Source organism: Perognathus longimembris, chromosome 3 (genome assembly GCF_023159225.1).
Source record: "Perognathus longimembris pacificus isolate PPM17 chromosome 3, ASM2315922v1, whole genome shotgun sequence".
In the NCBI taxonomy this organism is placed as follows: Eukaryota; Metazoa; Chordata; class Mammalia; order Rodentia; family Heteromyidae; genus Perognathus; species Perognathus longimembris.
Window position 1 is genome coordinate 110,782,539 of NC_063163.1, and position 21,686 is coordinate 110,804,224.

General features: G+C 44.0%; 1 protein-coding gene across 3 annotated transcripts in view; it reads left to right on the forward strand.

Moving 5' to 3' along the window:
- The window catches only part of Elmod1 (ELMO domain containing 1), a 56,295-nt gene that overhangs the window by 2,927 nt on the left and 31,682 nt on the right, over positions 1-21,686 (forward strand). For 2 of the 3 annotated variants that reach the window (XM_048343776.1, XM_048343775.1), the window contains exon 2: positions 18,257-18,359. Coding sequence is in view for 1 of the 3 variants with exons in the window: in XM_048343774.1 (XP_048199731.1) it covers positions 18,343-18,359 (17 nt within the window). In the remaining 2 variants the exon portion in view is untranslated. Of the gene's footprint in view, positions 1-18,147; positions 18,360-21,686 lie in introns of those variants that run through there. The other variant, XM_048343774.1, reaches the window with a different exon arrangement.

Here is a 21,686-nt window from a genome sequence, read left to right on the forward strand (position 1 = left end):
ATGAAGTTAAATCCTAGTGAATCAAGTCTAGGACTTGCAGGGAAAAGAACTATAGTCTGAGATAGTCAAAGACAGATGAGAACCCTCATGCATTTGTTTATTTAGTTCACAAACATTTTATTGAGGATCTATTACATATTGCTCATCAGCTGAGTCCTCTAATGGAAGAATGAATGATATGTTGCCCTGGAGTTGCTCATATTGGCCAGGGACAAGGTCAGCATTGGTCATGGTGGGATATATATGCACAGATATGCTCTGAGAAAGTTGGTTCTCAGTGCGTTTTACACTAGACAATAAGAGTACTAGAGAGAAACACAGAAGTCCTTCAGATAGGTAGATCCACAGAACTGGACAAAGAATAACTATGGAAGGTAAGAGTGTGGAAACAACACAAGATCCTGAACAAGATATGTGGGACACAGGAGACTTTGGAAATCTGGACTCTGGCCATAGGAGAAATGCGGTTCTTCCAAGACAGAGAGAAAGGATACAATTTAACATGGAGACTGAATTCTCGGTCCCTCCCTCCACCCCTTCAGTTCATCACAGCATATACCTATTTCACAGCAAGTACCTATTTCAAAAGATTTGGCATCAGGACCATTTTAGCTGAAGGAATCAAATGAAAAAAGTCACAATGATTGATCCAACAGCAAGCTGGAAGGGCTCCATCCCATCACCACACAGCTTGGTCAGTCCATGGCCAGCAGTGGTGGTATTTTGGTAAGTCAAGAACATAGATGAAGGGCTGGGGATATGGCCTAGTGGCAAGAGCGCTTGCCTCGTATACTTGAAGCCCTGGGTTCAATTCCCCAGCACCACATATACAGAAAATGGCCAGAAGTGGCGCTGTGGCTCAAGTGGCAGAGTGCTAGCCTTGAGCAAAAAGAAGCCAGGGACAGTGCTCAGGCCCTGAGTCCAAGGCCCAGGACTGGCAAAAAAAAAAGAACATAGATGAAGTTGTTTAGTACCACAAAGACAAGGGAATCGTTGGCCTGTTGATCATTTCTAGTTTGTGTTCTCTTTTTCAATTAGAGAATAGGTGTCCCAAGTGCAGGAATCTTTTCTGTCTTGTTATTTTCTCAGCACATAGCACAGTGCCTGCACAACCTAGTTATGCACTAAATAGCCTTACAATGCTTAGACACCTGTGATATACCATGGGGCATACTGTAATAGCAGTCCACGATGGCATTATGGCAGCAGAGAATTAACTCTGTCTTGGTGTTTGGGGCAAGTTTTGTTTTGTTTTGGGAACCAGGGATTAAACTCAGCGCTGTTTCAGTAACTTGGCTATTGTGAATAGTGCAGCAATGAACATGGATGTGCAACATGGATGGGGGCTTTTAGGTCTTAATGTGAAGAGAGCACATAATCAGTGAGCAACAGAACAGCGGGAGAGGAAACAAGGAGACTTCACCTGTCACCTGTCCCCTTTCTGCAGCTGGCTAGCAGGGCAACCCTCCTTATGGCCCAGAGAGGTAGATACCTACTTCATTGCACAAATGGGAAAACAGAAGTGCAGAGTCTAAGTGACCTGCTCAAGGAGGGAGCTACAATTGAAGTCAACATCTGCCTCGAAGCCCATCCTGTTTTCTCAGGTCCCTTGTGCCCCTAAGAATAAGAGACTGTTTTGATTAGCTATGGAGATGACTTGGTAAAGACAATTCCAATGAAAGGCCCAGAGGTCCCCGCCCCCCCCCCCCGTGTGTGTGTGTGTGTGTGTGTGTGTGTGTGTGTGTGTGTGTGTGTTGGGTTAGAGGTCAGTCCTATGATGGTCCCCAGGTAGCCCGGAGCTGGACGTCTAGAATTCACCCCACTATAATTAACCTCGGGGTGAAGGCATTGTTTATGAGGCCCGGGTTGAAACACAGATATGGGCCCTGGAGGACTGACGCCGGGTCTCAGTTACACCTAATTAAAGAGCTGGCTCTTAGTCAACTTGACCCCGAGTCAGGGATGGCGGGGGCTCCCTGGGAGGCCCCGAAGGCAAGCGAAGGTTGGGCATGTGGACCCCCAGTATTACTCGGGGTAATACCCAACTTTGCTGAACCGTTGACTGGGGCGGGGTGGGGGAGGGGGACGTGGCGAGCTTTCCCTGAATTCTTCAGAAATCCCAAGGACAAGTCTCCCCGTTCCACCATCTTCCAGTCTCGGGTGTCCCCCCTCACCCTCTCTAAGTGTCAGTTGCCCCCCTCTCAATTAAGCCCAGCCATCGCAGCCCAACTGCTTGCCCCCGGTGCCGGACAGCCAGGTCTGCAGATTTAACCCTTTCCTCATCCTACCCCGACACCCGTGCGGGGGACCCGTGGAGAGGAAGGGGGTGGGGGGCGCTCACTCCCTCACCCGCTACCCGGGCACCGGGACTGGGCATGCTCAGTCGCCGCCCGCGTCGGGTTCCCAGGGAAACCTCGGCCCGCCCTCGCCGGCTGCTCTCGGTCGCCTCCTGGCCGCGGGCCGCGCAGGGTGCATCCCGGCTCGCTGCGCTCCCCGCGCCCCAGATTCCCGCCCCGCCCCTGCCCGCGCCGCTCCCGCGTCCACCCGCCCGCAGCCAGTGCGGCAGCCGCGGCCGCCTCCGTCCTGCCTGGGCGCGGGGAAGCCACCGTCCGCGCCGATCCCCCGATCGCGCAGCCGAGCGCCGCGCGCGCAGCCCCGAGCGCCTGGCGAGGGACGCGGCATGGAGACGGCTCTGCTGCGCGCTGGCAGCCGCTGAGCCGGCCGCGGCCGGCCGGGTCCAGGTGAGTGGTGACCCCGGCGGCCTCCGAGGGGCGTGGGGCGAACGAGTGCCCTTGGAGGGAGAGGAGAGAGGCGGCGGCGAAGGGGACGCGGGGCACCGAGGCACCGCGTTCGCCGCGCTGTCTGGGCGCCGCGGAAATGCCCAGGATGGGGAGTCAGACAGGAAGGTGAATCCGATCGCACGCGGCGCGGCCCGGGTGCGGACTCCCCGGGGTCACCGACACCGCACTCCTCTGCCCCAAGCCTGCCCGCTCCCTCCAGCCCCCAAAGGAACGCCCACGGCGCCGCAGGTCGGAGCCTGTGTGTCTCCGGGCCTTGGGTGCCGTCGCCTAGCGACTGAACGCCGAGGGCTCGGGGAGGTAAAGGGGTGGGGGTGGGGGGAGGATCCCCGAGCAGAGGCCAAAAAAATGGGGAGCGGGGACAAAAGGGGGGCCTGGCTGGAGCGAGAGGATGGATGGACCGCGTCCCGGAGGGACCGTGTGCCCTCCGGCGCCGTGAGCCCCCCTAGGATCGTGCAGAGGGGGGAAAGCGGAGTGGGGTTGCGCCGGGGCTGGAGGAGGAGGAGGAGGAGGAGGAGGAGGAGGAGGAGGAGGAGGAGGAGCAGGAGCCGTCGGGGGGACCCGCGCGCTGCGCCCGGCAACTGCTTGGGACTGGTGCACGGGAAGCATCCCGGGTCCTTGGACAGGTGGAATTGCGCCGGAACGCGGAGCGATCGCGTGTGGAGCGCGGGGGTGACGGGGGGTTACTGTCTCTCTTTCCAAGTGTGGGCACCGGCTTTTCCTATCACTCACGGGGTCTCTGCCCAGCCTCTCGAAGTGGCGAGTCCGGTAACACACCTTATGAATATTTCACAAACGACCTCACAGGCTCGCTTGCTTGGGGATCAAGTTCAATGAATGAATCGTGTGTCAGCCTTTTGGCTCTCCTCCCCTCCCTCCCCTCCCTCCCCTCCCGGGGAGAATTGGGACTCCCCACCAGAGCCTTGAGAATTCCATCTCGCTTTAGCCCACCCCACCCCCCGCCCCCGGCCCCAGCTTGCTTGCTTTATGTATTTATTATTTATTTTAGATCGGTGCCGTAAATCGAGGCCGTCATTCATTCCACTTTTGGGCAGGCATCCAGGCATTGTTCTGCATCTCTGCAGTGAATGCCTGTGGTGTCAGTCCTAAACTGGTGCTGGCAATATGGTGGAAAGCAGGTAGCGTGTAACGTCTTCATTCGGGATCATCTTAAGACAACACGTTCTTAGTCATCCCCCCCCCCACCCACCCACCCAGGGCTCAGAGGCCACTGTCATGGACACTTCAGCAAAGGCACATTCTTGTCTTCTTCTCGATTGGAAGATCTATTTTTTTTCCCCTCTTCCTTCATCTCTTCTTTCACAGGGAATTAAAATAAAGACGAATGCGTTCTCTGCACCATATCCCTGTCAAGAATACAGGCAAGAGAACCCATGGTTGCAGGTTGGAACCTTTAGGATTAGGATTATCTGCCCCCGTGGAGCACATTTCCCTCCACTTTGGGTTATCACTTCCTTTGCACCAGCAAAGGTAATCAGGCACACACAGCAGTCAGCAAGCTCTGAAATGCTCATTCTTTCAGATAAAGGCATTCCTTTAGTGAGACAGGTAGGCGGGTTTTCTAAAGGCCCTATAAGCAATTCTTTTGTTGACCAAAATTTCAAGCCTCCCAGTACAGGATGGTAAAAGAAGCAACTCTTCAGTTTACATGTTTCCCATCTGGGGAAGGCTTTCCCCACAAAGACCACCTCTGCCTGCCAGCCTGTGTCTCCTACTCTGTTAGGAAAGGGGATGTGTTGTTGTTCCCGATTTTAGTGAAAGAAACGAAATCTCCAAAGGGAGGTTTCATTTATTTTTCCTTGTTGTAGCTTGCTTACCTAAATGGAGATAGAAAAATTTCAAAACATGGCTTATTATTATTTTTTAAAATGTAATTTATTTATTAATTGAACACAAATTTTTGACAAGGTGTTGTGCAAAAAGGGTACAGTTACATAGTAGGGCAGTGTGTACATTTCTTGTGATATCTTACGCCCTGTTTTTCTATCCCTTCTCTAGGTCAGGTGGACATATATACAATATACAATGTATCAAGAACATATACAAGGGGCTGAGGATATGGCCTAGTGGCAAGAGTGCTTGCCTCATATACATGAGGCCCTAGGTTCGATTCCCCAGCACCACATATACAGAAAATGGCCAGAAGTGGCGCTGTGGCTCAAGTGGCAGAGTGCTAGCCTTGAGCAAGAAGAAGCCAGGGACAGTGCTCAGGCCCTGAGTCCAAGCCCCAGGACTGGCCAAAAAAAAAAAAAAAAAAAAAAAAGAACATATACAGTAGCCACGTGGCCACGCCCAAGAAAGTTTGCCTAGGGCTTTAAATGTAATGTCGATATTAGACAATATGTCGACAGTAGTCTTATATGAACGTACATACCTAGCTTTTGAGCTATTGTATTCCCCTGAGAGGTCAATTTTTGACCTTTATATGTTGAGTAATTGTTTGGTTTTAGTTACATACTGTTGGGTCGCTGCCCCAATCCTGTGGGGTATACTATTTGACAAGCAGTTTTTGGTTTCACAGACTTGGTCTCTACTGTCTCTCCGTCTCCCTTTGTTAACAGTCATATATCAGAAAACATGGCCTATTATTAACACATAGGTTATTCTTGGCACATAGAGCCAAGACAACTTCACATATAGGAAGAACTCTATAAATATGACTTTGGCAAGATATTTTTTTTTTAGGAGGGACCAATATTACAGTATTATTTGTGTTCAGATTGTGGCTAGATCGTATGAAAAAGGAACTAACACAAAATCAGCAAAATAAATGAAAATGTTATAGAAGAAGCAGCATTGCTTAAAGCCCATTGCTGAACTTCTCAGAAATAACCCCAGCTGCATTAGCAAAGGTAAAAAAAAAAAATCTGGTTGATTGGGAAGTTTTCAGAGCCCAGATAGATGACTCAGGGAAGCATTTTCCAAATCCTCTGAGAATTTTCAAAAAGCCACTTGTAGGGTCATTCAGATAAAGATTCAGACTGCCCAATTAAACACATGTCAGGTAAATCATGAATATTTGGGACATACTTATTTGAAAAAAAAATAGTAGTTTAGCTGAAATTCAGTGCACAACCCTAGTTGATGGAAATGTCTCTTTGTTCCTTTTTGGGTCACTTGTGGGTTGAAAAAAAAATAAAGTAGAGCAGAAATCATATGGTGAACTGCAGTCAATCTGGGGCAGGTTTCGTTCTATTTTCAATGATTGAAAGTGACCCATGCTTACAATGAGTAGTTTCAATCTAACATGTATTTGCTGAAGAATTCTGTTTGCAAGACTGGGATTCTGTTTGCTCGGTGGGATTGGGAAAGGATTTGCATCATAAGATGGGAGAACTTGTGATGCTGGAAGTGTGAGGCATGAGCATGGCAGAATGACATCTCTTGTAGGACAGAAGTAAGCATAGGATTCTGCTGGACAGCTCCAACCCCACCTGCTCCAGCCCCAGCTCCAGCAGTTTTGTGATTGGACTGGCCTTGGACAAAAGGGTGAGAACTTATCCCAGGAAAGAAGAACTAGAGAAAGCACTGGCTTGTAGATAAATGGAAATGGAAGGATGGTGTTTATTAGAAGGAATTGTGACTTGCTGAGAATAAGTGATAAAGGGATTCTAAAGAAAAGCTTTTAAATAGTTGCTGGGGGAAATAGAAGATGGAGCTGAATGGGTAATCCCAGGGACTGGAAAGTAGTAGTTGGGGGAATACATCACATTTCGTGTGTGTGTGTGTGTGTGTGTGTGTGTGTGTGTGCCAGTTCTGGGGGTAAGAATTCGGGGCCTGTGCACTGTCCCTTAGCTTTTTCACCCAAAGCTGGCACTCTACCATTTGAGCCACAGCTCTATGTCTGGCTTTTTGGTAGTTAATTGGAGATAAGAGTCTCATGGACTTTCCTGCCTGGGCTGGCTTCGAATCTCAATCCTCAGATCTCAGCCCTCTGAATAACTAGAATTATAAGTGTGAGCCACTGGCCCCCAGCCACACATTTCATTTGATAAAGCAGTTGATCTGCCTTTGATTAAACCTGTGTGTTCTCTTACGATTTCACTATTAATCATCCTCACAAAATATTGGAATGTATTATTTTAAAGCTGCACTGCTTTTATACAAAAAGTAGATGTTTAAATGTAGTAGGTGAGATGAAGATCAATATTCAGTTGCTTCTGGCACCAAATTCCTGAAATAAGATAAGCATATGTTTTGGTTTTAGCAAATCTGCTGCTTCAAGTAAGGGAAGACAGGAAATTGCTCTCATTTTCTGATTCAGTTAGGCTATCTTTAAGAAAGCAGATTCTGGTGATAGAAAGAATATACATTTTATAGAAATAGCATTAGTGAAATTCTCCATGTGTTTACATTGTACCAGAGGATATCTACTTACAGTTCCAAATGCAAATTAATTCTCAAACAATAGCACACCAAATACATCTGTATCTTTGAAGACCTGGAAGGTAATTTCTTTCCCTGATGATCATAATGAGAAGTTACTAGGGAAGTTGAAGATCCAACCAATGTAGAAAACAGTTACTCATGTCTTTGAGGCTGCTAATTGGCAGAACTCCAAATGATGGCAGAACTCCAAATGATAACAGGTTAAACTTCGGTCAACAAATCTAATGATTGTAGGATCCATCCTTCAGCAAAACCTCATATGTTTGGCAAAAACTTCACTGTCTATTTTTTCATAAAGTTTTTTTTAAAAAATCATAAAAATTACCTTACACTAAAATGTATAATGGAGTTCATTGGAGTCTTTCTTAGCAAATGTTTATCCTTTAGAATATAAAGTAGTCTTATTTCAAATGTTTATTCTGTCCTTCCTTGCAATATCAAATATGCCCTACCTTATAATTCTGATAATATATTAGGGAAAAAAGTGACTAAGGACACATTGAAGTTGCTAAAATTTCAAGCCAGTTAAGCCACAGGCTTCATTTCATCAAGGCCTTATAGATTAGACTTACTAAAGAAAAGCTTACTTCAATGATTTCTAATAAGAGCTATGTGGACTCCCACCAGAGGGAGAAGGCCTCAACTGAAATACCCTAAGTCCTTAGTAAATACTCTGAGTAGAGACATTCCAAGGATAGTATGTTTTTGCATTCTAGAAGTATTTAACTTTCCAGCTTACTTTTACATCTGTTTCTGTGCTATAAAATGGAAGGCCCACATGTTAAAAAAAAAACTACTACTAATAACAGGCCAACTTCAACCTTTATATCTATAAAAACAAACCTGAAGCATTGCTGCTTTGGGTCTAAGGGATGAAAAATTGTTTTATTCTCAATGAAATTAGACTATAGACATAAATTTTATATATTCTATGTGATGCGTCAGATGCTGCTGAAATAATCCACAGGTTAAGTATTTTTGTTTTTATTTTGCAGTTTTGGTACCAGCTACATGAGTCAATGAATACCTAAGGAGAGCTTATAAAGCTCCTTTAAAATATTACTCTCAAGCAAGCTAATGACTGTAGACTCAAAGCCCTTAACATAGCTTTTAAATGTAGTCTCCATTTTAATTATTGGGATTAAGACTTGGTTAATTAAAATGCCGTGGTATAAGAGCTTATTTCAGCTATTATAACTTTAGGCTCCTTTGTATTTTCCCTCATGTAAGTAGTTGGTGAAAAGCTGCCATGTGTTTGGAAGGTTTTGTTCAAGATGAAACTAATAATTTATTTATCCCACAGCTGGCTCTTTTGGGTTATTATTTAACGGATATGATCAGTGACATAAGCCTTGTTCCCTAAATCTTTTTACTTCACCAGTTGGCATTATAAATATGTAAAGTATAAACCAGACTCTGAAATGAGTCCACTATATAAGGATAGCTCCTCCTTTTTCCTTTAAAAGAACCATAGGAATGTTCTACCTGTCAAGGTTTAGAGGTCAAAAAAAATTTTATAGAGTCTCTATTCCAGTTGGGCAGTTACATTTTAATTTCAGATTGTGTTTGGTCTGCGAATCCATTTAAGTTAGCAAAAAGAAAAAAGTTAACAATTGTTTTTAGTTGAGAGGTTTAATTACATAGTCTCTTCAAATGGTAAACATTTATTAAAGCCGTTTTAATTGAAATGCATGTCATACATATCATTAGTCATCATTTTTAAAGTCTTTATTAGGAGTCAAGAGTTCAAATCCCAAATTGCCAAGCTAAGTGACAGAGTGCTTGCCCTGCATGCATGGAGCCCTGGGTTTCATTCCTCAGTACCACATACACAGAAAGCCAAATGTGGCACTGTGGCTCAAGTGATAGAGCACTAGCCTTGCTCAGGGACAGTGCCCAGGCCCTGAGTGCAAGCCCCAGGACTGGAAAAAAAAAAAAAGTAAAACTGAGCTGAGCACCAGTGGCTCATGCCTGTAATCCTAGCTACTCAAGAGACTGAGATCTGACGATCATGGTTTGAAGCCAGACTGGGCAGGAAAGTCTGTGAGACTCTTATCTCCAATAAACTACTCAGAAAAAGCCAGAAGTGGCTTATGTGGTAAAGTAAGTACAAAGAGGCTCGGGGACAATCTCAGGCCTCAAGTTCAAGCTCTAGAACTAGCAAAAAAAATGTCTTTATTAAGATACCTAACACAGAATCTTGCTCTCATATTTTTCCCTGTATATAATGTTTATTACCCAATGTATAACCCAATACGTGAAAGTCAAGGCTTTTAATGCAGATTGACTGGGCTTTAATTTTTTGTGCTTCATCTAAGAATTCTGTTCTGTGCCAGATATGTCCCCCACTGTTCCTTTAAATTGAAGGTCATCTTGAGTATTTAAAATGAATGGAAACATATAACATCTTAACAGGAACAATCTCTCTGGGACACAACTATCAACAAATAGCTTCAATAATCTCCACGGGTGAGAAGCAGACCTGAGGCAAGGGATGTGATCTCGTAGCTGGGTCAATCCATTATATCAGACAATGCTCAAAACTAGGGAAGCCAACATTGCTCTTGACCTTGGTTCAAGTTGCTTACCTGACATTTCTGCACTTTTGTCAATGATTCCACTATACACAGATACAGAGAGGTGAATAACAAGCAGGATCAAACTTTATATCCAGATGCAAACGTGATGTCCAGAGCAAGAATTAAAACTGAGCTTACAGCTTGAAGAGGATGGGTGCAAGGTTCATTTAGGTACTAAAAAAATCAGTTCCCCAAAACAGGATATGAACGTCCCAGTTTGCCAACTGTTGGGTTAAAAAAAATAATTTTGCTTCCCCTGAATATTGGCTAACAATCCAGAAGAAATTACTGTTATATGTAAGTTGCATTCACATGCCAAAGAAAGTTGGAAACAAAAATAATAGTACACCATACATTGAATGATGAATGTTGATCACCTGTCAGGGATGTAATAAAAGAAAATGCCTTTACAAGGTAGGACTTTGGTTCAGATATCCTTAAAAACACCTCCTCAGACAGGCACCGGTGGCTCACACCTGTAATCCTAGCTACTTAGGAGGCTGAGATCTGAGGATCATGGTTCAAAGTCACTCCAACGTGAAATGTCTGTAAGACTATTATCTCCAAAAAACTACTCAGAAAAAGCCAGAAGTAGGCTGGTAATGTGGCTTAGTGGTAGAGTGCTTGCATAGCATGCATGAAGCCCTGGGTTCAATTCCACAGTACCACATAAGCAGAAAAAGCCTGAAGTGGAGCTGTGGCTCAAGTCATAGAGCATCAGCCTTGAGCAAAAGAAGCTCAGGGACAGTATACGGGCCCTGTGTTCAAGCCCCAGGACTGGCAAAAAAAAAAAAGAAAGAAAGAAAGAAAGAAAGATAATCAGTTTTATGGGAGTTTTCAGGCACATATACACTAATCAGCAGTTATCTGTTATGTAACAGATAACTATCATACCTCATTTCCTTAATTCATAAAAAAGTATAAAACCTTCTTAATTTTCCACTTAGTTCTTCCCTAGGCAGTTTGTCAATCATAACGAGAAATAAGTGCTTTGACTCTGTGACTGCCACTAGGTTAAAGAGGCTGTTGCCACATTTTTTTCTGATTATATAAGATCATATGCTTAGTTCCAAATTATGATACATTACTCTGAGTTGCCATAAGTTAAATAGGTGTCTGAGTTCTAGCATAGAATTGCACAATGCAGGTAATAAGATGACGAGGGATGACGTGTTTGTTGTGGGTCTGCCCTGTCATTATGCTGCATTGTGTGTAGCCTTTCCAAGGTATGTGTTTATGTACTGTGGAGAGGGCACTTGTTGTTCTTTATAAACACTGCCATCTGCCTCATGATGGGGGCTGGGTAAGTCAGAGTTCTCCAGAGAAATGAACCAATAGGACAGACAGACAGACAGACAGACAGACAGAATTTATGGTGAAGAATTAGCTCATTCAATTATGGAAGCCACAAATGCACACTGTTAAGCCAAGTAGTCAGTTCCTGTAAGACTTTCTTAAGTGTATTCCCAGAGGAGCTCTATTAAGGTGTTTTTTTTTGTTTGTTTGTTTTTTTGCCAGTCCTGGGGCTTGGACTCAGGGCCTGAGCACTGTCCCTGGCTTCTTTTGCTCAAGGCTAGCACTCTGCCACTTGAGCCACAGCGCCACTTCTGTTTATTTTCTGTATATGTGGTGCTGGGGAATTGAACCCAGGGCTTCATGTATAGGAGGCAAGCACTCTTGCCACTAGGCCATATCCCCAGCCCTCTATTAAGTTTTGAGGTGCTTGTATACACCGAGAATTTGGCTTTGCACTTTAGTTTAAATTGAATAAATTCTGCATTCTCATCTCTCTTAAGTTAAACCAGAATTTTGCCTGAAAGGTCTCTGGAGGCAGCCAGGACAGTGAGTGAGAAACCAGTGAGGGGTTTGAGTCTTAACCACATTAGCTTTTTTTTTTTCTTTTTTTTTTTTTTTTTGCCGGTCCTGGGGCTTGAACTCGGGTCCTGGGCACTGTCCCTGAGCCTCTTTGTGCTCAAGGCTAGTGCTTTACCACTTGAGCCACAGTGCCACTTCCAGCTTTGTTTGAGTAGCTTATTGGAGATAAGAGTCTCTTGGGAACTTTTCTGCCAGGGTTGGCTTCAAATTCTGATCCTCAGATCTCACTCAGCCTTCTACGTAGCTAAGGTCACAGGTGTGAGCCACAGGTGCCTGGCCACATTAGCTTTTTTTTTTTACTCAAGGCTGTTACTCTACTACTTGGACCACAGTTGTACTTCTGGCTTTTTGGTGGTTAACTGGGGAGATGAGTCTCACATACTTTTTGCTGCCCAGGTTGGCTTTGAACTTTGATCTTCAGATCTCAACATTCTAAGTAGTTAGGATTATAGGCATGAGCCACCGGCAACCAGTTCTACATTTTATTACTAAAAGTTCTTGGTGCAGCATATTTCTAAAACTAGGATAATCCAAAATTAGGCATATTTTAGAATGAAACAGCTTTCCCCTTGCAGATTGTCTTTTATGTGTGTATAAATAGGGTGAGTCCACTTTGGTTCTTACGGGAGGTTATATCCCATTGGAATTTGAAAGGTTTACATAGGAAGTAGCTTTTTTCATCTCATGTAGGGGTTAAGATATGAAAGAAAGGAGTTCTGTTCCCACTAGTTAAGTTCTCTAATTCATTCCCTGGAGTGTTCAATAGGTGGATGGACTTCTAAGAGTCAGGGCTGCCCCCGTGGTACTTTGCAGAGAACCTCAGGGAGCTTCTTGCTCAAAGGAGGAAGGGCAAGTTCCCTGATGTCGAGGAAGAGGATGAGTTTTCAGAAGTAGCAGACCACTCGTTGCTGTCCCTTGCCTCCCCACTGGAGAAAAGGGAAAGAAGAAAGAAGAGGAGGAAGAGGAAGAGGGAGGAAGAGGAAGAGGAGGATTAACTACACAGCCCAGCACCAAAGTGCCAAGTGACCAAGTGGCGTTTGATCCAACAAACGGAATAGTTTGATCTGTCCCTTTGGATGAGCACAGGGTGATGTCTCTGAACACGTGAGGAGAAATTACTACAATACACTTTTAGCGGTAGGAAACCCAGGACTGTAATCATATTCTTTAGTTGGGTAAGAGTAAGACTCACGTTGTTTTTTTCTTCATCTTCAGTTGGGAGATTTATAGTTTCTCTTATTAGTGTTGTTACTGATGAACGCTTTTACAGTACTTTTTTCTAAATGGTGCTATGTTCCTTTTGACAAATACAATACACATTGAGAACTTAGTGTGCTATGCATTGGAACAGTCCATGGAGATCCAAAGAAGAAACAGAAAATAAGGCTGGGAACGTGGCCTAGTGGGAGAGTGCTTGCCTTGCATGAATGAAACCCTGGGTTTGATTCCTCAGTACCACATAAACAGAAAAAGCCGAAAGTGGCACTGTGGCTCAAGTGGTAGAGTGCTAGCCTTGAGCAAAAAGAAGCTCAACAACAGTGCCCAAGTCCTGAGTTCAAGCCCTAGGACTGGAAAAAAAAAAAGCAACAGAAAATAGATTGTTCTGGTGTTGTGCCAAGTCGCAAAACCACCACCAAGAAGACCACCGAGACTCAGACATTCCAAAATGCAAAAGCAAGGCAAGGCTTTATTCAAGCGAGCTGCAACTCGGGCCACGTCCTACCCACCGACACAGCGGAGGTTAGGAGGAAGCCTGAGCTGCGATTGCACAGGGCTTATAAAGGCAAAAAACAAAGTTACAGCAATCAGGTGTTTAAGCAAGCAAGATTACAGGTACAAATCTGATTGGCTCAGGGCTCGAGGCATTCTGGGGGCAGTTAGAGTTAAGCATTCCCAGCGGTTAGAGTTCTCCACTGGCTGGGCCCTAATAAGCTTGTCCTGGGTTTGCTCACAGGGCCTGCTTATCTCAGGTTCTCGTGGTAAAGTGGGGCCTGACTTCAAAGTCTGGCACTTCACTGGAACATAGTAAGTATGTAAAATACAGCATATAAGCCAAATGCCAATGGTTCAGGCCTGTGATCCTAGCTACTTCAGAAGCTGAGAATGAAAGGATACATGGTTCTAGGCCAACCTGGGCAGCAAAGTCATGAGCCTCCATCCTAATGGAGGAAAGCTAGACACTGTGGAGCATGTGCCTGACATCCCAGCTATAGCAGGAAGTCTAAAATAGGTGAATAGTGGCCCAAGCACATACTTGAACAAGAAGTGAGGTCCTGTCACAAAAGTGACCATGGAAAACAAGGCTGATGGTATGGCTCAGTGGAAGAGAACATGTTGAGCAAGTGTGAGATGTTGAGTTCAACCTCCAAAGTTGCCAGATGTATCTGTGTGTGTCTGTGTGTATAACTCTTTATGAAATGTCCACACTTGTCCAGCTACTTGAAAAATGCTGATTTGACCACTAGTGAGTGGACTAGCTATCCACTGTCCTACTAAAATAAGCAATGAGCCCAGCTGGATGTGGTTCATGCTTGTTGTAATCGTAGCTACTCAGGAGGCTGAGATCTGAGAACTGCACTTCAAAGCCAGCCCAGTCAGGAAAGTCCATGAGACTCTTACCTTCAGTTAGTCACCCAAAAGAAAAAGCCAGAAGTGGAACTGTGGCTCCTGTGGTAGAGTGCTAGCCTTGAGCAAAAAAAAAAAAAATAGCTTAGGGACAGCATCCAAGCCCTTAGTTTAAGCACCCACCCACCCCACAAAGAAACAAGGCAATGATTTTTCCCTATATAAAAGTCTTTAGCAAAGTTATGTAATGAGTTCCCAGTAAACAATAAACTAAAAAGCACACGAGCTTTCTTTGACCACTCAAAGTCATTTTTGGTGTTTTCTCATTGGAGGACTGACAATTAGATCTAATTGGTGTGTCTGCTTCCAGTGTGGGTGACAGATCATTAGAGCTAATGGTTATTTTCCTTCCCATCCTTTCCCCATCCCATCAGGCAGTGCAGTTGATTCCACCTCCCACATATCCTTCACCTCTACTCAGAGTCCCCCTCCCTCAACACCACCATTGTCACAATTCACATCCCATCAGAATTTATTTCAGCAGTTTCCTGAGTAGTTTTTGACACAAAAATAACTTTCAGTTGAGAGGAACAGATAACAAGCATGACAAAAATGCTAATGCCAAATGAGCACCCACTCACTGGGTGCCTGCTACAGACCTTGCACCATGCCACGCACTTTATATGCTCTGGTTCATTGAATCTTTGCTTGTAGCTTCTCACACTTAACCCTAAAGACCTGAAGCAGTAAGGTCACCCATTGATTATTGGGAGATCCAAGCTATGAACTGTCTCTCTCCCTAGCTCTGTGTACAACCCCTGTCTCTACATTACCGTTCAGTTTTCGCTGCTAACATCTTCCATTCACCCGCATCTTTGCTATAAGCAATGGGCCAATATTCACATGTTCCAATGAACCAAAGCCCATGTTTGCTTCAGTGGTCCTTAGTTTTTGCTTTCTGTCCTTTATACGACCCAGGGCACCATCCAGGAGGCCACACACATTTAATAAGTGCCATTTCCTTAGTATATACCTTTTGGCTTTGGTATCTTAGACTTCCGTTGTTGTTGTTGTTTTTGTTGTTTTAATAGGATTTGTCTGATGTTTTTTCATGTTTAAACTGAGGTTCTGGGTTTGAGGGAGGAAGGCCGCAGGGTGAAGTAGAGTTGGTTCATCCCTTATCTAGGTTCCATGTCATCCCATGACTTCTCCTGGGGAGGGGGGCTGTGGACATGCTCATTAGGTTCCTCTCATTTCTCTCATTTCTCTCTTGCTTCTTTCTCCTTTTTCTTACCATGCTCAGGAAGTCATTAAATCCAGCCTCTCACTAAGGAGTAAGGAGTGATCATCTACCTTCTCAAGGGCAGAGTACCTGCATACAATTTGAAATTCCTTTGTATGAGAGATTTATATATCATCTGCTTTGGTTCATTTATTCAGTCATTCACTTGGATCTGTGTGGAACCTTGGCCCTTTGGGTTATATTTAAGGTTAGCTTCCAGTGCGACGTTAGCTTGTAACTCAGATTGTCCCAGCATTACCTATTAGAAACTCTTCCCATGGGGTGCTAAGCCTGGATGAAATACTCCTGACTTCTCTGTGATGAGTACATCCTGACTTCTTCACACTACAAGATGTTTCAGGTTCATCTTGCCCAGCCCAGCCCTAAACTATTCATTTCTTCTCTAAGAATCCCTGATTCTGTGTGTGTGTGTGTGTGTGTGTGTGTGTGTGTGTGTATTCCATACATATATTCTATACATATATGTATATACACAGCTTGAGCCTGGGGTGGGGGTGCGGGGGGGAGGTTGGGAGCTGTCCCTGAGTTTTTCTGTTCAAGGCTAGTGCTCTACCACTTCAGGCACAGCTACACTTCCAGCGTTTAAGTGTTAATTGGCCGATAAGAATGTCACAGACTTTCCTGCTTGGGCTGACTTCAAACTACAATCCTCAGGGGCTGGGAGTATGGCCTAGTGGCAAGGGTACTTGCTTTGTATACATGAGGCCCTGGGTTCGATTCCTCAGCACCACATATACAGAAAATGGCCAGAGGTGGCGCTGTGGCAGAGTGCTAGCCTTGAGCAAAAAGAAGCCAGGGACAGTGCTCAGGCCCTGAGTTCACGGGCTAGGACTGGAAAAAAAAAAAAAAAACCTGCACAAACTACAATCCTCAAATCTCAGCCTCATGAGTAGCTAGGATCACAGCATGAACTACTAGTGCCTGGTTTTAATAAATGCTTAGAAAGTTGAAAGTCATTCTCTACACTCTCTCTTTCTTCACCGCCCCCACCATCCCTCCACACCTTGCCAAACCTACTCCCCCTTTCTTCTTAGAAACAGCCAACCATAATCTTAAATTGGTGCAGAGATTTTTTTCCAAACATACATGGGATATTTGCAAAAATATCTATTAAAGAAAAGATTAATGGACAGCGCCCAGGCCCTGAGTTCAAGCCCCACACGGAAAGAAAGAAGAAAGGAGGGAGGGAGCGAGGGAGGGAGGGATGGAGGGAGGGAGGGAGGGAGGGAAGGAAGGAAGAAAGAAAGAAAAGAATCTCCCTCACTTCTAGGCCATTCTAGTTGGGGTTGTATCTCTGCCCTGCATTTAGTTCCCCAATTTTATAACTGGCATTCCCTTGTCTCTTCTCTTAGAGGGCAATACCTCTTTTTTGTTGTTGTTACTACTCTCTCATCATCCCATCTCATCCCAGATTTCTGCTCTAAAGGCTGCCTCCAGCATCCTCCTATTCAGAAGGAAGACCCATAACCTAATATTATAGGCTTGGTAAAATCAAATTATGAAGCATAATAGTGCTATGGAAGCATAACATCTTAATTTTCTGTTCATGGGGCCCCAAAACGGGACCTAGAGTATCACTGATTGTTTGGAATACCTGGCTCTTTAACTACTTAAAAAAAAAATATATATATATATATATATATATACAGGTGTTTGTTGTCCTTATTTATGGGGTACATGGTGATATTCTCATATATGCATATCTTGAACTGTACTTCAGGAAGGTTGAAGCTGCTGGGTTAAAGATCACTGGATGTCTATAAATCAAGATAATTGGAGCTGGGAACATGGCCTAGTGGCAAGAGTGCTTACCTCCTATACATGAAGCCCTGGGTTCGATTCCCCAGCACCACATATATAGAAAATGTCCAGAAGTGGCACTGTGGCTCAAGTGGTAGAGTGCTAGCCTTGAGCAAAAGGAAGCCAGGGACAGTGCTGAGGCCCTGAGTTCATGGCCCAGGACTGGCCAAAAAAAAGATAATTGCCTTTATAAAGCGCTTGTTGTTGTTTTTAAATTTTTCTTGCAAATACTGTCAATCATCAAGGAATAGAAATAACACTTAGCTAGGTGCTAGTGGCACACGCTTGTAATCCAGGCTACTCAGGAGGCTGAGATCTGAAGATTGTGATTCAAAGCCAGCTCTGGCAAGAAAGTCCATAAGACTCTTACTTCTACTTAATCCCATCCCCCCCAAGTCCATGAGACTCTTGCCTCTATCTAATCGCACCCCTCCCCCTGAAAAAGCCAGAAGTGGAGCTCTGGTTCTAGTAGTAGAGTGCTAGCCTTGAGCAAAAGAATATCATGGATAGTACTCAAACCCTGAGTTCAAGCCCCAGGACCAGCAGCAGCAGCAGCAACCACAGGTGGAGGGGGAGGGGGAGGGGAGAGGGAGGGGGATTGGGGGGAGAGGGGGGGAGGAGGAGGAGGAGGAGGAGGAGGAGGAGGAGGAGGAGGAGGAGGAGGAGGAGGAGGAGGAGGAGGAGGAGGAAATAACACTCAAAAGAGAGAAAAGACTTGCTCTTGAAGCTCATGAAACTAGTCATTTCTCTCTGGCAAGTGACTGACAATGAAAAGTTAGTTGTATAGTCTTAAGGTGAAAGGTCAGAACTGTATTGCCATCCTCGGAGTTGTGCTGCTGCCAGGACAGTTCAGTCAATGTTCTGAGTGTATAGGTTTGAGGTGTCCACTTCCCTTTGTGGTAAATAAATCTGATTTCTTCCCACAGCCTCTCTTTACTTTGACAAAGGACAATCTTGGAAGCAATTATTTGGGGACAGTTCGTGTAGTACCTGCACAATCCACAGAGGCAAAATGAAGCACTTCCTGAGGTAAGTGAGAGTGGTTTCTTAAACCAGCTCTCTAAAATGGAGAAAGTGGGCTGGGAATGTGGCTTAGTGGTAGAGTGCTTACCTAGCATGCATGAAGCCCTGGGTTTGATTCCTCAGTATACCATAAACTGAAAAAACTGGAAGTGGCGCTGTGGCTCAAGTGGTAGAGTGCTGGCCTTGAACAAAAAGCAGCTAGGGATAGTGCCCAGGCCCTGAGTTCAGGCTCCAGGACTGGCAAAAAAAAAAAAAAAAAATGGAGAAACTTTCTTGCCAATTGGCAAGAAATGTTTGCCACTGCTTTTGTTCATCATGGGTGATCCTGTGACCAGGTATGTTAGCATCACATTCTGACCAAGAATAATTTGGTCATGAAGTCCCCTCTTTGATGCTGAGAGAAAGCACTTATGGGTAATGAGAACATGGACACAAAAGTACAAGTCTTCTAGAAAACTTTGATGTCATGTGTCTCAAAAGAATGGTGTGCTACTGCCCCAGAGTACAGGTTTAAGGAATCAGCTGGCAATGAATCAGTTAATACAAGTTGTCTGAAGAAAAGAATGAAAACTCTCCCTTTATTTAGATTTTGGTTGGTTGGTCAGCCAACACAAGCCTTTTTAAATGTCCCTTTTTCGTCAGTCTTATGTTCTCAGTTTCTTCTCTTAACTCCCTCCTCTCTCTGAAATCTGTATTTATTGTCAATTCCTTGAAAACTAACTTGTAAAGATGGAGCACTATATTGGGGTGTGTATGGTGACCTTGTTTTGCTTTGAAAGCCATTTTGTTGGATCTATTGTTATAATTATTTTCAAGGGCATTGGCTGACACTTTTATTCATGAACCTGTCAGAGGAAAATTTGTATTTTATTAAAAATAGAACAAAATAAAATCAGTCAGAATGTTAGAAAAGTCAACACACTTTCCAGAAGATTGTACTTCTTTTCCTCAGGTAATGACTGTTGAACATTCTCGTTTGGTGTTGGTTCCATTGTTGGGTCTGGAGGCAGTAATAGGTGTAGGGAGAGAGCCATTATGCCTTAAGTATGATCAGTGGCGATCACTGTGTCCCAGATTTAGGAGAAGCTATGAAGAGACCACTATTAAATCATTTCCAGGCAGCAGGATTTATTTTTGTTATACAGTATCATTCCTAGCCTGTTTATTTCAGCCATGTTAAAAAGATGTTAAAAATATCACTAGGACATTTGCCAGCCAAGTATTTGACCTGGTAAATTCTTGGTTGTCATGGTAATTAACCAATCTGTTAATACATTTATGAAAAATTGGTATTTATAAATGCCTTCTGGGTAGACATGGGTTACAGAATTGTGTTTGTAATACAAAGCTTCGATGTGAGTTGAAGCTTAGAATCTGGAGCTCTTTCTATAAAAAGAGGTTTTTAAAAATCTGTGATGGTGGTGATAAAAATCTATGCCAAGACTTTTACTATGGAATTTTTTCTTTAGTGTCTTATTCTAGAAAAAGTTGAGCCTCAAAACCAGCCATTTTAGGAAGACATTGTAGCTTCATCTTCCATCAGTTTTCTTGTTTAAATTGAATACCTGAAACAGCGTGTTTAGTGGAGGTAATAATAATTCCACTTTAGAATCAATTTGCATGAGATTATTTAGCACAGGGATGTGAGGATTTACTGATATAAATTTGCACAGATCCAAACCAAGGACAATGGAACAAGCCTATCTTTATCATTCATACATATTGACACAAACTTTCCTGTTCTTGTTTGGCACATATATTTCATAAATATCATTTGGCATGGATTAAAGTTAGTATGACAGATTACATATTAAGAAATTTGAGTGTTTTTTTATTAACCCCTGGTTTTAAAACTATGAAAGCAAGTTTGATCATCATCCAGCCTTAATTGCATATTGTTTTGGATCTTAGTTTATATTCCTAATGCTTGTCTATTAAGTTAGGCTGTGTATTCCTTATACAGTCATGTGTATGGAATGTGGAAGGAAAAGCAGGAATAATCAGTTCTGCAAACTCAGAAATAGAGTATTGTTTATTCCCTGGGCTCTATCCCTCCTAGCAATCTTGTATTTGAATGAGAGAAGTTTATATCAACATAGCCTGAATAAATCAGGTATTAATTCCCGAGCTCAACAAATATATTATGAGAAACCAGGAGCTGACTTTCACTGAGAAGAATTCAATATTACCTAGAAGCCCACAGAGAGATGTATCTGTGAACTCAGATTTTATTGTTGTGTTTTCATATATGCAAATAAATGACAATGACCATGTTCATCCTCCATGGGGGTAGCCAAGCGGACCATGATTTGAGACCAATCAGGCCTCAAGTAGTGAGAGACCCTGTCACAAAGTACAAACTGGGTGTGGTAGTATACACCGTGTACTCCTAGCTATGGGGAGGCAGAGATAGGAGAGTCAAGTGGGAGATTCTATCTGAAAAATACCTAAAGCCAAAATGAATGCAGGTATGGCCCCAGTAGTAGAATGCAAGTGTGAGGCCCTGAGTTCAAGCAATTTCTTTTTTTTCTTTTTTTTTTTTTTTTTTTGGGCAGTCCTGGGGCTTGGACTCAGGGCCTGAACACTGTCCCTGGCTTCTTCTTGCTCAAGGCTAGCACTCTGCCACTTGAGCCACAGCGCCACTTCTGGCCATTTTCTGTATATGTGGTGCTGGGGAATCGAACCTAGGGCCTCATGTATACGAGGCAAGCACTCTTGCCACTAGGCCATATCCCCAGCCCCTCAAGCAATATCTTTTAGGGGACCTCCCAGACTCTGCAGCTTGTCCTGGAGCTGTTGCTGGATTTGCTCCACCCTCTGTGTCCCGGCTCTCCTGCCCTTTGCTTTCCCTTGGATGTTCAAGGCCAGTGCATTGGCCACATCATAGCTTATCACACCCCTCCTACAGAGCGTGAGCAAGATCAATGAAAGCTGTGGACACTCAAAATATGTCGGGTTTCATCTACTTATTCATTCGAGTCTTCACTTTAGTACTGAAGTAAGATATGCTGATCGTCCAAGTGTTTCTTCACTTTCCTGTAAGATCAGGTTGGCCTTCCTATCCAGTCTTGGAGGAGGTGTGCTTTATCTTCTCTGTCTCTCTAATGACCTAGAATCATCATGTTGGTTTTCCAACTTTCCCTGCCATTTTTCCTCACTAGACTGTGGGTACCTTATACAGAGACATCACATGCATTGAAACAATTAAGTTCTTGGCTTACATACATTGACTATGTCCACTGTCATGATCCACAACATTGTGAGTTCGTGTGTGTGTGTGTGTGTGTGTGTGTGTGTGTGTGTGTGTCCATGGATGAATAAACTTCCTTCATT